At 49.5% G+C, this 12,220-nt stretch overlaps 3 protein-coding genes and 1 long non-coding RNA gene across 10 annotated transcripts in view; 2 read left to right on the forward strand and 2 right to left on the reverse strand.

Annotated features, from left to right (window-relative positions):
• Kmt5c (lysine methyltransferase 5C) overlaps positions 1-343 on the forward strand; it is a 6,709-nt gene extending 6,366 nt beyond the window's left edge. For all 4 annotated transcript variants that reach the window (XM_031385135.1, XM_031385131.1, XM_031385133.1 and 1 more), the window contains exon 9: positions 1-343. This exon is cut by the window's left edge and continues 822 nt beyond it. The gene's annotated coding sequence lies outside the window, so the exon portion shown is untranslated.
• A 4,017-nt stretch (positions 344-4,360) lies between these two features.
• LOC116101559 (cytochrome c oxidase subunit 6B2) lies at positions 4,361-5,661 on the reverse strand. 2 transcript variants are annotated; one of them, XM_031385157.1, is made up of 4 exons: positions 5,525-5,661; positions 5,293-5,421; positions 4,680-4,733; positions 4,361-4,547 (listed from the first exon to the last, which is right to left on the reverse strand). In XM_031385157.1, exons 2-4 carry the CDS (start codon positions 5,405-5,407, stop codon positions 4,531-4,533), a joined length of 186 nt encoding a protein of 61 aa, XP_031241017.1. In that variant the 5' UTR covers positions 5,408-5,421; positions 5,525-5,661; the 3' UTR covers positions 4,361-4,530. The 2 variants fall into 2 exon arrangements, with proteins under 2 accessions (XP_031241017.1, XP_031241016.1); XM_031385156.1 differs by having other exon boundaries at positions 4,633-4,733.
• On the forward strand, positions 4,781-12,034 carry LOC116101560. The gene is made up of 4 exons (XR_004122873.1): positions 4,781-5,253; positions 6,066-6,186; positions 11,554-11,691; positions 11,825-12,034. It is a non-coding gene; the product is annotated as an uncharacterized LOC116101560 (long non-coding RNA).
• Fam71e2 (family with sequence similarity 71 member E2) overlaps positions 5,792-12,220 on the reverse strand; it is a 16,680-nt gene continuing 10,251 nt past the window's right edge. The window contains exons 4-12 of one of the 3 annotated variants that reach the window (XM_031385152.1): positions 10,592-10,616; positions 10,318-10,397; positions 9,847-9,950; positions 9,713-9,765; positions 9,561-9,619; positions 7,938-9,312; positions 7,598-7,801; positions 6,088-6,171; positions 5,792-6,001 (exon numbers count right to left, since the gene is read on the reverse strand). In XM_031385152.1, the coding sequence (XP_031241012.1) occupies positions 6,149-6,171; positions 7,598-7,801; positions 7,938-9,312; positions 9,561-9,619; positions 9,713-9,765; positions 9,847-9,950; positions 10,318-10,397; positions 10,592-10,616 (1,923 nt within the window). In that variant the 3' untranslated portion in view covers positions 5,792-6,001; positions 6,088-6,148. Of the gene's footprint in view, positions 6,002-6,087; positions 6,172-7,597; positions 7,855-7,937; positions 9,313-9,560; positions 9,620-9,712; positions 9,766-9,846; positions 9,951-10,317; positions 10,398-10,591; positions 10,617-12,220 lie in introns of those variants that run through there. The other 2 variants (XM_031385154.1, XM_031385155.1) reach the window with 2 other exon arrangements.

The raw sequence follows: 12,220 nt of genomic DNA on the forward strand, positions 1-12,220 counted from the left end.
GGGGGGCCACTCCATGGCGGCTCTCCAGAAGGCCGGGCCTCAGGGTGGAATTGACTTGGGGTTTACCTTCCCCGAGCTGCTCCCACAGTGGGGAGTGAGTTGGCTCTCAGTTCTGCAGTTGATGAAGGTAGGGACGGCCAGATGAGGTGGGTGGTATCCAGGGGCACATCCTTGGCTCTGCCCCATGGGTCTCAGGGAGGCCAGGTGTGACCTCATCTTTTTCACGGTGCTATCCCTGGTGCTACTGGGATGTAGGGGAGGCTCCCTCTCCTCCCCACACCAGAATGGGGTATGATGGGGGATTGGAAGAACTTGAACTTTTTATTAAAACATTGTAAGCCCATATGAGTTTTCTTATGTTTTTATGGATGTCAAGTTGGAGGGTGCGATCTCAGCTTGGCTGGGAGACTGACAACTACCCTGATATGCCTTAAGGAGGGAGAGGGCAGTGGGTTCTGGGGACTGCTGGACTAAGATAAAGCCCAGTAACTGCACAAACAGTGCTATAGGACATGACCAAATGCATTCTCTGCTGTGGGGAGCTAAGGCGATAACCAATAACTGATGACCAGGAAGCAGAGTCTGAGGCCATACAGGGACTTGTCACTTCTCAACCAGATCTAGAGCAGGGCCTGGTGTGGTGGCACCCCTTTAATCCCAATACTTAAGAGGCAAAAGCAAACAGATCTGTGTGAGTTCAAACCTAGCCTGATCTACACAGGGAGTTCCAGGCCAGCCAAGGCTACATAGTGGAACTGTCAAAAAAACAAACAAACAAAAACCCCACAAACTAAAAAGCTGCACTAGGGGATGGGCTTATTCAGGAGCAGTTTGAGAGGAGGTGATATAAATGGGCCCAGGAAGCTCAGTCCAGCTGAGGGGTGGAGGGAACCTCTGGTAACCCAGTTGTCCTCAAGCTTCCCTATTGTATGATAGGAGTAAAACAAGCTGGGGACATAGTTCAGTAGTAGAGGGTTTGCTTAGCAGGTGCCAAGCCCTAAATTTGATCCTTCATACCAGAAAAGAAAAAAGAACAAGAAAAGAGCCAGCATGGAAACTGGTGCTGCCTTGGTGGGGCTTTCTCTATCCTGTTTCTCCCCCTTAGAGAACCTTGGAGGTTGATCCGATAGCTCCAGGAGCCATAGGATCCTATGGGGAGAGCCAGTGTCTGAAAATGAAGTGAGATCTTGAAGATCTATAGAACAAAGCACGAAGAGCAGCAGAGTCATTTTGATGTTCTGGCCTCTCTACCAGTAGTCCTAGGAAGAAGCAGGTTTCTGAGGAACTACAGAGCTAGAGGGAAGAGGAAAACAGAGCAATTGGTCTCAAATCCTCTAAGCAGTGGAGGCTGCTAAGAGACGGGGTGTGCCCCTGGGATCATGGGAAATTGACCCAGTGGATGTAGGTGGGGAAACACTAGCTGGGGGGCCTAGAGAGCTGTTCAAAGTTTGTGGTGGAGGCAAGTAGTCCAAGTGGGGGCTGGCAGGCAAGGTGTGTGATCTGGCTCCTTGTGTAGGTCAAGCCTAGGCAAAGTTGGCCAGGATTATAAGAATGGCCCGGGATGGACAGGCGGTGGAGGCACACACATTTAATCCCAGCATTTGGGAGGCAGAGGTAGGTGGCTCTCTGTGAGTTTGAAGTCAGCCTTCTCTACGTGGAAAGCTTGATGCCAGTCTGACCTTAAAACGTGTTGGAAAGAGACAGGAAGTAGTCAAGTGACCGTGACAAGAGGGATTATGAACCTGAGGAGAAGAGGAGGTAGAGGAAAGAATGGGCATTCGGAGAATATGTACTCTAGACCCAGGACTCTGGGCAGAACAAAAGATGGATCCCCAGCTGATCGTCCTGTGCTTCAGACACCTAACAGGGTGATGTTATTATGTCTTCAGGCAGCATTTAGCCTCTTCTCCTGACAGTGCCCTCTGACCAGCTGCTGTTCTATCAGCAACACTACCTGTCAGGATGGTGAGTGACCAGTATCTTTCTGAAGCCTTGTCATTACCCTGTACTTCCACCCTGCCCCTCCCTCTCAGGTTGTGGTCAGACAGTTCTGAGGCCAAGGTCTAGATGTAGTCATCCCAGGCCATCTAGGGTGTGCCTTGGTGGGTGGTGACCAGCCCATGGGGCAGGTGGTAGACAGGTCATCAAGGGTGGAACCAGCCAGTCCTAGGAGCACAGCCATCCCTCCTATCCTGCTTCTGATAACCCAAGTCTTAGCCATCTTGGTTTACAGCTGGAGAAACTTGAGGTTGGTCACTCAGGAAGAGCACTTGCATAATCGAAGTTATCTTTGAACCTGGGAGTTAAATGTAGTCACCTAAGAACTTTTAAGGCAGAGTCTGAGGCTTACTTCAGGCCTAGCTGGGAGGCTGATCGCTTGGGGTCACAGGAGATGCCAGCACAGCCAGCTAGAGGCTTCTGGCTCTGTTTAGGATTACTGGTACTGGGCTTGGTGGCTGTAATCCCAACACTTGGAAGATAAGACAGAGAGCCAGGAGGATTAAGAGTTTGAGGCTGCCCGGCAGTGGTGGCGCATGCCTATAATCCCAGCACTTGGGAGGCAGAGGCAGGCGGATTACTGAGTTCAAGGCCAGCCTGATCTACAGAGTGAGTTCATGGACAGCCAGGGCCAGAGAAACCTTGTCTCGAAAAACCAAAAAAAAAAAAAAAAAAGTTTGAGGCTATCGTGGCCACAAGGGACTATCTCAGAATAATAAACAAACAGGGTCACTCTTCAGGATGAAGAGAAGGCTCAGTGGTTAAGAGTGTTGGCTGTTCTTCCAAAGGACCTGGCATTAGGCTACTCACAATTTCCAGTAACTCCAGCCCTAGGGCATCTGATCTCTTCTGGCCACTTCCCACCAGTGCCCACCCACTCACTCACTCACACATTTTTAAAAAGGGGTCCAGGAGTTATCCAGACAGGGTGGTGGTGGTAGTACACACTTTTAATTCCAGTATGAAGGAGGCAGACATGGGTGGATCTTGTTGGTTCAAGGGCTACAAAGACTCATCCATAAAATGATGTCACTCATGTTTGGGAGCATCTGGAACCAGAATGACTGGCTGTTGATTGGAAAAGATGGGAAGAAAGAATAATTCAGGGCCTGGAGAGATGGTTCAGCTGTTAAGAGCACTGACTGCTCTTCCAAAGGTCCTGAGTTCAAATCCCAGCAACCACATGGTGGCTCACAACCATCCGTAATGAGATCTGACACCCTCTTCTGGAGTGTCTGAAGACAGCTACAATGTACTTACATATAATAAATAAATCTTAAAACAAAACCAAAAAAAAGGAATAACTCAGACAGAAGTGTGAGTATGCTAAAGGGATCAGTGGAAGAAGCATCATGTATGGACAAAGGGTCAGATGGCTCCACATGAGCACAGAGTAGACCTGCATTAGAAATCAAAGGGGGGGCAGGATGCTGGAAAGATGGCTCAGTGCTTTAGAGCATTTACTGTTGTAAGTTCTAAGAGATCTAAGGCTCCCTTCTGGCCTCCATGGCACCAGGTGTTCAAGGTATGTGTGTATACATGAGTATTCATACACATTTTTTAAAATTAATAAAATCAGATGTGCCAGGTTTTCAGGGTTGCTGGAAGATGGACAAGTCTCTGTGGCCTTGTTGGGACAAGAGGGCTCTTATTGTGGGAACAGCATGTTTTTAGAGGGACATGGGATCAATGAAGGTGAATGATAAAAAGCTGATAAAGTGTCAAAGCAGGGTAGTTGTGAATAATGGAACAACACTGTGTCATGGGATGAAGATTCCTCAGGACCAGAGACTGGATGGGTGGGGGTGTAATAGCGGAACCCTGAAGCTGGAGAAGGCTTTGTTGTTGTTTTTAAGGAATGTTTTGTTTTTTTAGAAATGGTTTTGCCAGCATTTCACTGTGTAATGTAACCTTGGTTAGCCTTGAATTCACTATATAAACCAGGCTAGCTTCAAATTCACAGAAATTCACATGCCTCTGCCTTTGGAGTGCACGGGTTACCTTCAATGTTGAGATCTTGATTTCATGATCAGACGCCAAACGCAAGAGCCTCTCAGCTTGTTTCTATCTACCTGCCTGGGAATTATGACTGCCTAAACTCACAGAGCTGCAATCCTTCTTGCCCCCATGATCAAAAGAAGCAGTGTTCAGGAGCTCAACCAGTAAGCAGTCACCATGTATGCACGGATCCCCAACGTGCACGCAAAAAGCCTGGTGCAGTGGCCCATGGCTGGCTGTGACGCCAGTGCTGGAGAGTAAGAAACGGGAGGACCCAGCCACCTACTCCATCAGTTAAATTCCAGGATTAGCAGGAGATACCCTGTCTCAAACACAGGAAACAAAACAAGAAAAGAAACAAATATTAGCAGCACCATAGCTTTATTTGTGGCATAAAGACAAAGTGGAGGAGGGGGGTAACTCAGGCTGGGGCTTGATGAAAGGACAGTGGTCACTAGGGGTTGATGCTGCCAGGGGAGCAGCGCTCAAGTGCAAGGTCAGATTTTGCCGGGGAAAGTTCCCTGCTTGATCTGCTCATTCCAGCGCTGCACCTGCAGTGGCAAAGGGACCCCGGGGGCTGCTCAGCCTGAGTCTGAAGCCACTACCCTTTCCACCAACCCTTCTCCGCCCTCTCACCCAGCTGATGGGACACAGTGAATGGAATACACGGAAATAGTACTCGCAGGGTTGTGTGTTCTTTCCGCGGCGATTCATGCTCTTCACACACCGGTGGTAGTCTGCAGAGTGCCTCGGGGTGGACAGGTCGCGAGACAAGCAACGCCCAGTCAAGAACAGGCCACGCCCCTCCCCTAGATCCCACCTATCATGCCCAGTCCTTCCAGGACAGTCTCACCCTTTCCAACCAATCGGGTTCCTCCTTCCCATCCCAGTCCCCAAACTCCCTTCTTGACTGAGCTCCATCATCTGGTCCCTTCTGGTTGTCTGCCTCACCTTTCCCCTCCAGGGCTCAGTTCCAGCTGACTCCAGATCAGGTGCCTCCCTTCACCTCAAGTACCGCTCCTTTTCTCTTGATCTCGCCCCCTCAGTCCTGGTCTTGCCCTTTACAGACAAGGCGCCATCCCTTCTGGCTCAAAACACTTCACCCCAACGTGACAATCTTAAACCCTTCAGACCAGCTGCCTCCCTCCATTCCGGGCCCCGCCTCTCCGTGGTTCAGCCCCACCCACTTTGGTGCAGGCCCCACCCCTCCAGGCCGCGGCCCAGCCTTCCATTCCAACGGTCTCCGAAAGTCTCCAGGTGGGGGCTTCCCCTCCAATTTGGCTCAACCGGTCTCACCCAGAAAATTCTGGTAGCAGTTACGTGTCTGGTTCTGGTTAGGGAAGCGCGGGTCGAAGGGCGGCGTTGACCATTCGCCCGGAGGGGGCTGCTTCTGGGCTTGAACACCCAACATCCAAGTAGCAATTCCTGCAGGAAGGGGTGCAGGGTTCCGTGGGGCCTAGAGGGCGCCCCGTGCTTCCATCTCCCCCAGCTCCTGACCCACTTTAACCACCACCCACCCTGTCCTTACCTCACTGAAGTAGACGACGTAGCTGGAACACCAGGGCTGCAGAATCCACCCGTGACTTTAGCTTGAGAATGAGGGCTGGTCCCAAGAGCACTCGAGAAAAATACGACCCTCAGGCTGGATTGGCTGGCCCCCAGGGAGTCCCAACCAATAGGAGCTGTCTGTAATGCGGGGGTGGGATCAGTGGAGGCCCCTCCCCTTGGTTCTTGTAGGGAAGTCCCCTTGGAGACCCGCGCACAAGAGCAAATACACTTACCAGCACAAAGACAGGGCTTTGAGTCTCAGACTAGGACTTTTAATCCCTACAAAGTTGAGCTTCTCCCTGATATCTGCCCCGCCCCATCCTCACCAATAATATAAACTTATATCTAGCTCTGGTCTCTATGGGAGGAGGATCCCATCCCCCTCCCCCTCCGCGACCACACTCGGTGTTCTCTGCACTCTGCGCCTTATAATCGGGGTACACAGCACCCTGCTGGCCTGTGAAGGAAGGAGGAAAGGGGATATGATTCCTGGCCCCTGAGACCCACTCCTCTATGTCCAGGTCTTCCGGATCTCAGGGGTACCTGGCCTCATTGGGCTTCTGGACAATTTGCTGACAGATCGAGCCTCCTGCATCATGGTATCTTAAATCCTTGGGTCGCTGCATACTGCGGGACAGAAAGGTAGAGAATGTTTTAGGGGACTAGCAGTGAGAAAGGTACCCAAGAGTGTAGAAATATATATAATCTACAGCTGTTTATTTAGGCCTTAAAAAGCAGTGTAGTTACCATACCTTTCTAGTTCCAAGACCTTTTGATCTCACCCTCCTTCCCACAACACATTAGTAGTAATTCCCCATTCCTCCATCTCCAAGCTCTTTTAAATCACCACCTACTATCTGTCTCCATGGATATCTGGACATTTCATAAACATATCATTTGGCTGGCTTTCGGGGGGGGGTGTCTGTTCCTTTTACTTGGTATATGACAGTGTTTTTATTTTTATTTTGTTCCCCCTTGAGGCAATGTCTCACAATGGCCTGAAAATTGGCTGGCTTGGAACTGGTTCTGTAGAGCAGAATGGTCTCAGACTTAGAGATCCACCTGCTTCTGCTTCCCGCTTCTGATTCTCAAGTGCTGGCATTAAAGGGGGAGAGGCATGGCATGCCATAGGGGCTTATGGAAATCAGAGGACAATTGTGGCAGTTTGTTCACTCTTTCCACCTTATGGGTTCCAAGGATGGAACTCAGGCTATCAGTCCTGGGACAAGCATTTTTATCCACTGAGCCATCTCAAGGGCTCTTAATCGTTTGAGATAGGGTCACTGTATAGTCCAGTTCCAACTATTCTTCTGGCCCCAACCCTTCAGCTTGCTCAGAGCCAAAATCCTTAAACTTGTCTGCAGTTTCTGTGTGACTCTGATGCACCCCACCCCCCACCCACATACACATCCAGTGGCTACTAGTTCCATTCAGTGTTGGGTTCAAGCCCAGGGCTTTGTATATGCTAGGTAAGAACCCCACCATCTGAGCCCCCTCTTTCATGTCTTTTGTTTTGTTTTGTTTTGTTTTGCTTTGCTTTTCAAGGCAGGGTTTCTCTGTGTAGCCCTGGCTGTCCTGGAACTCACTCTGTAGACCAGGCTGGCCTGGAACTCAGAAATCCTCCTACCTCTGCCTCCCAAGTGCTGGGATTAAAGGCATGCACCACACTGCCCAGCACCTCTTTCATGTCTTTACACAAATGACACCCAGCTCTGAGGTTGAGGCCACCTTAGGCCACTGTGCTGGAATGGGGTCTACCCTCTGCAATGTGAATGTTTAGCAACATGCCTTATGCCTAGCCACTAGATGTCAAGCAGCAACCCCTGCTTCTGTCAGCCTTATTGCTGGGTGCTGTACCCCCACTGCTTAGAGCAATATCTGCCACACAGCCAACACTTTATATCTATTCCATGTCTAGTGATGTGCGTTGGCTCAGTGTTAAGGTCTGCAGTTAGCATACAAAGTAGCTTGAATGCAATCCTGAGAACTTGCTCCCTCTCCCCAGCACCGCGCCTCCCCTGCAGAGTGAATGCCAACCACTATTCCCAAATACCTGAGAATGACGAATGACGGGCACCAGATTCCTTCACTGGCACCTCAGCTTTTGTGGCGGTTTTTCCCTTATTCTCCATTCGCAAGATGTCAGGAAGGAGAATTTCTGAGGTTGACCCTGTCACCATCAAAGGAGGATGCTGTGATTGTGCCTTGAGTCCTTGGTGTTTTACTGCAGGCTTTTGGGGCACCTTGACTGAGATCTCTGTTTCAGAGGTGGGGGATATTGTGTAGGTGAAGGGTGTCATTGGCTTTAACCTAAGATAGGCATGGCGGTGAGAAACAGAAGTTTCAGGTAACTTTAAGCTTTCAAAAACAGACATGGAAGTCTGGCAACTCACTTATGGGTTCCTGAGAAGTACTTGGCACGTCCTTGGGCAGCTTCCTCTCCATCTGGTGCTGTGTGTTCTCCATGTTCACTCTAGTACGGGACCCTGATTGTTCTATGACCACTACTTGTGTCCCCTCTGGAAAGGTCATCTGGTTGTTGTTAAAGGGCAAGTTGGCCAACACGGACATGGAAGACACACTGGAAATCATAGAGAATGAGGAGGGTAGAGAGACGGTATCTGGCTTCAGCTGCTGGTGTTTGGAGTTAGCCATAATCATCATCTTGGCAAGGGCGAGCCCCTCCGCAGAGAAGGGCCTCTTGTCCTCTGTGTAGGGGTCCTCAACAGCTATCTCCTTGGTCAAGACCCGCTTCTTCTGCATCTCTGTCTCCTTGAACTTTAGATCAGGCACGTTTACAGTTGTCTCTTCCTCCATCTTGTAGGCCCTGTCGTCTAACTTCTCCCTGCCCTTCAAGGCCTCCAGCATGACCTCTTGAGTTTTGCTATTCAAAATCTCCTTGGACTGTTTCTTGGTAGTGGCAGAGGGCAGATTCGGCGTCATGGTCTGGGCCTTCACATCTACCACCTTTGTATTCTGCCCTCCCACTAACAACACGGGTTCCTGTTTCCCTTCAGTCTTTCTCTCAAGCACATCTCCCTGTAATGTCCTAGGATCCTCAGGGGCCTTTGCCCAAGAGTCGAGAACTTTCTGGTACTGGGCAGTTGGATCCTTCTGAGACTGGGTATTTATGAGTAGATGGTCCTTTTTGGAGTACGTGGCTTTCTGGGAACATGCAGGTGCTTGTAGAAGCTTCTGACTCGGTGTTAAGGTTTGCTTGGTTGGGGCAGTTATAGCTTGGGGCTTCCAGGTGTGTCCACGGATAGTTGGGGTCTTCTGGGAAACAGAAGGCTGAGACTTATAGAAATAGCTAGGTTCAGCTAAAGACTTCAGTCTTGACCACAGTGAAGTTGGAGTCTTTTGAGACGGAGTGGGAAAGGCTGAGGCCATCCGAGCTGGAGCAGGCTTAGCTGGCACCTTATTAGACTGGTCCAAAATGAACGGCATTTTCCCTGATTCGATGGGGACAGACGCAGATTTGTGGGGGGACAGTGGCCTTACATGTTTCTTTGAGCCTGTGGGCCTGGCCTTGTCTTTGGACTTCGGGATGGAGGGACTAGGCGAGAACATGTAGAAGGCAGGAGGGTAAGGTGAGTTCAAGGTAGTTTGTGTGGTTGATTCACCATCCATGAGATCTTCAAAGTTTTTCCCCCACAAGAAGGTATCCAGCTGATGAGAGGAGACGGTGACAGGTAAATCAGCATTGTTCCAAGAGATGCACTTTGAAGGAGTCTCAATTAGACGGCCTGTGTCTTCCTCAGAATTGGCCTGTACATGGATAGGGTGGGTGTGCTCAGGACCAGGGGGGGACACAAGACTTGGGAATCTTGTCTTTCAGCCTTTTTTTTTTCTGACCCAGGAGCCTATATCCCAACCTTCCTCCCTCAGATCCCTGGAGTCTACATCCCAGTCCTTACTACAGGACTCTAGACTCCAGGCCCCAGCCCTCCTCCCTTGAGCCCTGGAGTCTAGACCCCAGCCCCTAGTGACTAGCTGGCCTTTGAACTAGAGTGAACCTGGTTTATCGTGTTAGAGATGATGCTGAAGATGGTCCGGATGGTGATGCTGTCCCTGCCTGTAAGGCAGAAAGACATCTGAGCCCTCTGAAAAGGGGATCAAAATCAAAAGCAGGTTCATGTAGGTGGCAGACGGTGGGTATTGCTCATACCAGAAACATGGACTAGAGGTTCAGGTCTGTCAGAACAGGCATCTGGATAGGACCTACAGAAGTAATGCAGTGGGACATGAGTGATATCTGATCCAGGGCCCTAAACACAACCAGCCAAAAAACCCATCGCCTACTTGGTTTTTGTGACTTTCATCTGATCCTCAGGAGGTTGCAATTGTGACCAGATAAGAGGCACAGAATCACCCACAGCCTGAGACCTGAGCGTGTGCTTCATTGGCTGTCCATGGGCAGAGAGGAAATAGTCAGCCAGACTGTCTGGGCAGCCCCTGGAACACACATATAGAGACATACACGTGCACTCACACATGTACACACACATGCACACACACACACACACACATACTTCCACACGCTCCAATCTCCTACCTCCCCGCCCCCCCCACATGCACACCACACAATCATACACAGACACATACCAAACAACACACATAAATGCACACACATGCATGTGCACACACATACACATGCACATACACACACCACACACCCATACACACACATGCATGCACACACACACTTGCACACAATCACTCTCCCCACACACATGCATACAAGCACGTGCACAAACACACTGGCTGCTTCACCTTGGTCAGCTTCATCTTGGTCTTCTTTGGTTTTTGAGAAGAGAATATTTTGCAAGGAAAGGTGTGACCAGCAACTTCAACTGGGAGGAGAGGCAAAGGGAGGGAGGTCAAGGACCCCAAGTGGTGCTGACATGAGACAGACTCTGAGGACAAGGTGAGCTCAGCCAGGGAGGGCAGAAGAGTCTGCCAAAGTGTGTGAGCCCCACCCATGCTTTGAGGGAGGGTACCTGACACGCAGAGGAAGATGGCCCAGCCTTTGACAGTGATGGCTCACCTGTAAGTTTGCCTTGAGACTGGGTCTGTGGACAGAGGAACAGTTTGCAGAGGTCTCTTTCTTATTTTCATTCTATTTTGGTTTAAGATTTGTTTATTTATTCATTTTTATTTTCTGTGCATGGACGAGTGCCTGCATGTATACATGTATATCATAACCATGCCTGGTGCTGTGTATATCAAACAGGACACTGGGTCCTCTGGAACTGGAATTAAAGATGTTTGTGAGCTGCCACGTTTGTGCTGGGAATCAAATCCAGGTCTTCTGCTCTTAAATCACTGAACCATCTCTCTAGAACCTTCTGTTTTCCTCCTCTCTTTCTTTCTTTCTCCCTTTTGTTTTTTGTTTTTTGTTTGTTTTTTGAGACAGGGTTTCTCTGTGTAGCCTTGGCTGTCCTGGAACTCACTCTATAGATCAAGCTGGCCTCGAACTCAGAAATCTGCCAGCCTCTGCCTCCCAAGTGCTGGAACTAAATAAATGCATGCACCACACCACTGCCCGGCTTTCTTTCTTTCTTTCTTTCTTTCTTTTTCTTTCTCTCTCTCTCTCTCTCTCTCCTCTCTCTCTCTCTCTTTTTGAGACAGGATCTATGTAGGCCTGGATGTTCTGAAGCTTACTATATAAATCAGGCTCTCTTTTGAACTCACAAAGACCATCCTGCCTCAGCCTTTTGAGTGCTGGGATTTAAAGCATGTGTTACCCACACACACCCCTCGTTCTCTTTAAATGTTTGTGTTTCTCTGCAGATGCACATGTGTGTATGTTTGCATGTGCATCTGCATGCATGTATATGTATACATATGTGTATGCAGGTGCATGTGTATTCGTGTGTGGTCACAGAACCACCTTGGATGTCACCCTAGGAAAGGTTGTCCACCTCCTTTGAGACTGTCTTTCCCTGACCTGAAGTGTGCCCTTCCCCCAGCCTGGTGCAGGCTGATTCAGACCTTGTTCAACCACAGCTAGCCCACCTAGGGTGGAGCCTTCCAACCTCGGTGAAGTCTATTGTCCTGCCACGTCTGCAGCTTCCTACAAGGAGCCACCACCTGCTGAGCCTGTCTGCCTGACAAGTTCCGGTCAACCAACAAGACACTGATAAGGTTACTAGATCCCGGCATTGAGGGGGATGGGTCCCCTCCCTTTACATACTCAGACTCCTAAGCTAATATTGGGCCTTGATCAGAAACTTGTCTTGGTCTCATTTTATTCTTCTCTTGCCGTCCCCCCATGTAGTCCCATCTTTCCATTCAGGAACCCAAGTAACCCGTGGCCGCTGATGGCTACACTGAAGCTCACCAATTACCAATTGGCTGTCCAGTGAGCTCCCATGGACCCTCCTAATCCTGGATTAAAAGTATACTACCTCCTAATCTTCTGTCTCCCTAATCCTGGTATTAAAAGTGTACTACCACACCCAGCTCTTAATAAACTTCTTAAAAACTATGTGCGTGTTTATGAATGTGGCTGTCAATGGAGGGCAGAGCCTTTAGATTACCTGGAGCTGGAGTTCCAGGTGGTTGGGAACCACTTATTGTAGGTTTTCAGCACCCATAATTCCTCTGCAAGAGCAGTATGTGTTCATAAGCACTGAACCACCTTTTCAAACCCTCAGAAATTTTATTACTTTTT

The sequence above is a fragment of the Mastomys coucha genome, unplaced genomic scaffold, assembly GCF_008632895.1.
Source record: "Mastomys coucha isolate ucsf_1 unplaced genomic scaffold, UCSF_Mcou_1 pScaffold21, whole genome shotgun sequence".
NCBI classification, from domain to species: Eukaryota; Metazoa; Chordata; class Mammalia; order Rodentia; family Muridae; genus Mastomys; species Mastomys coucha.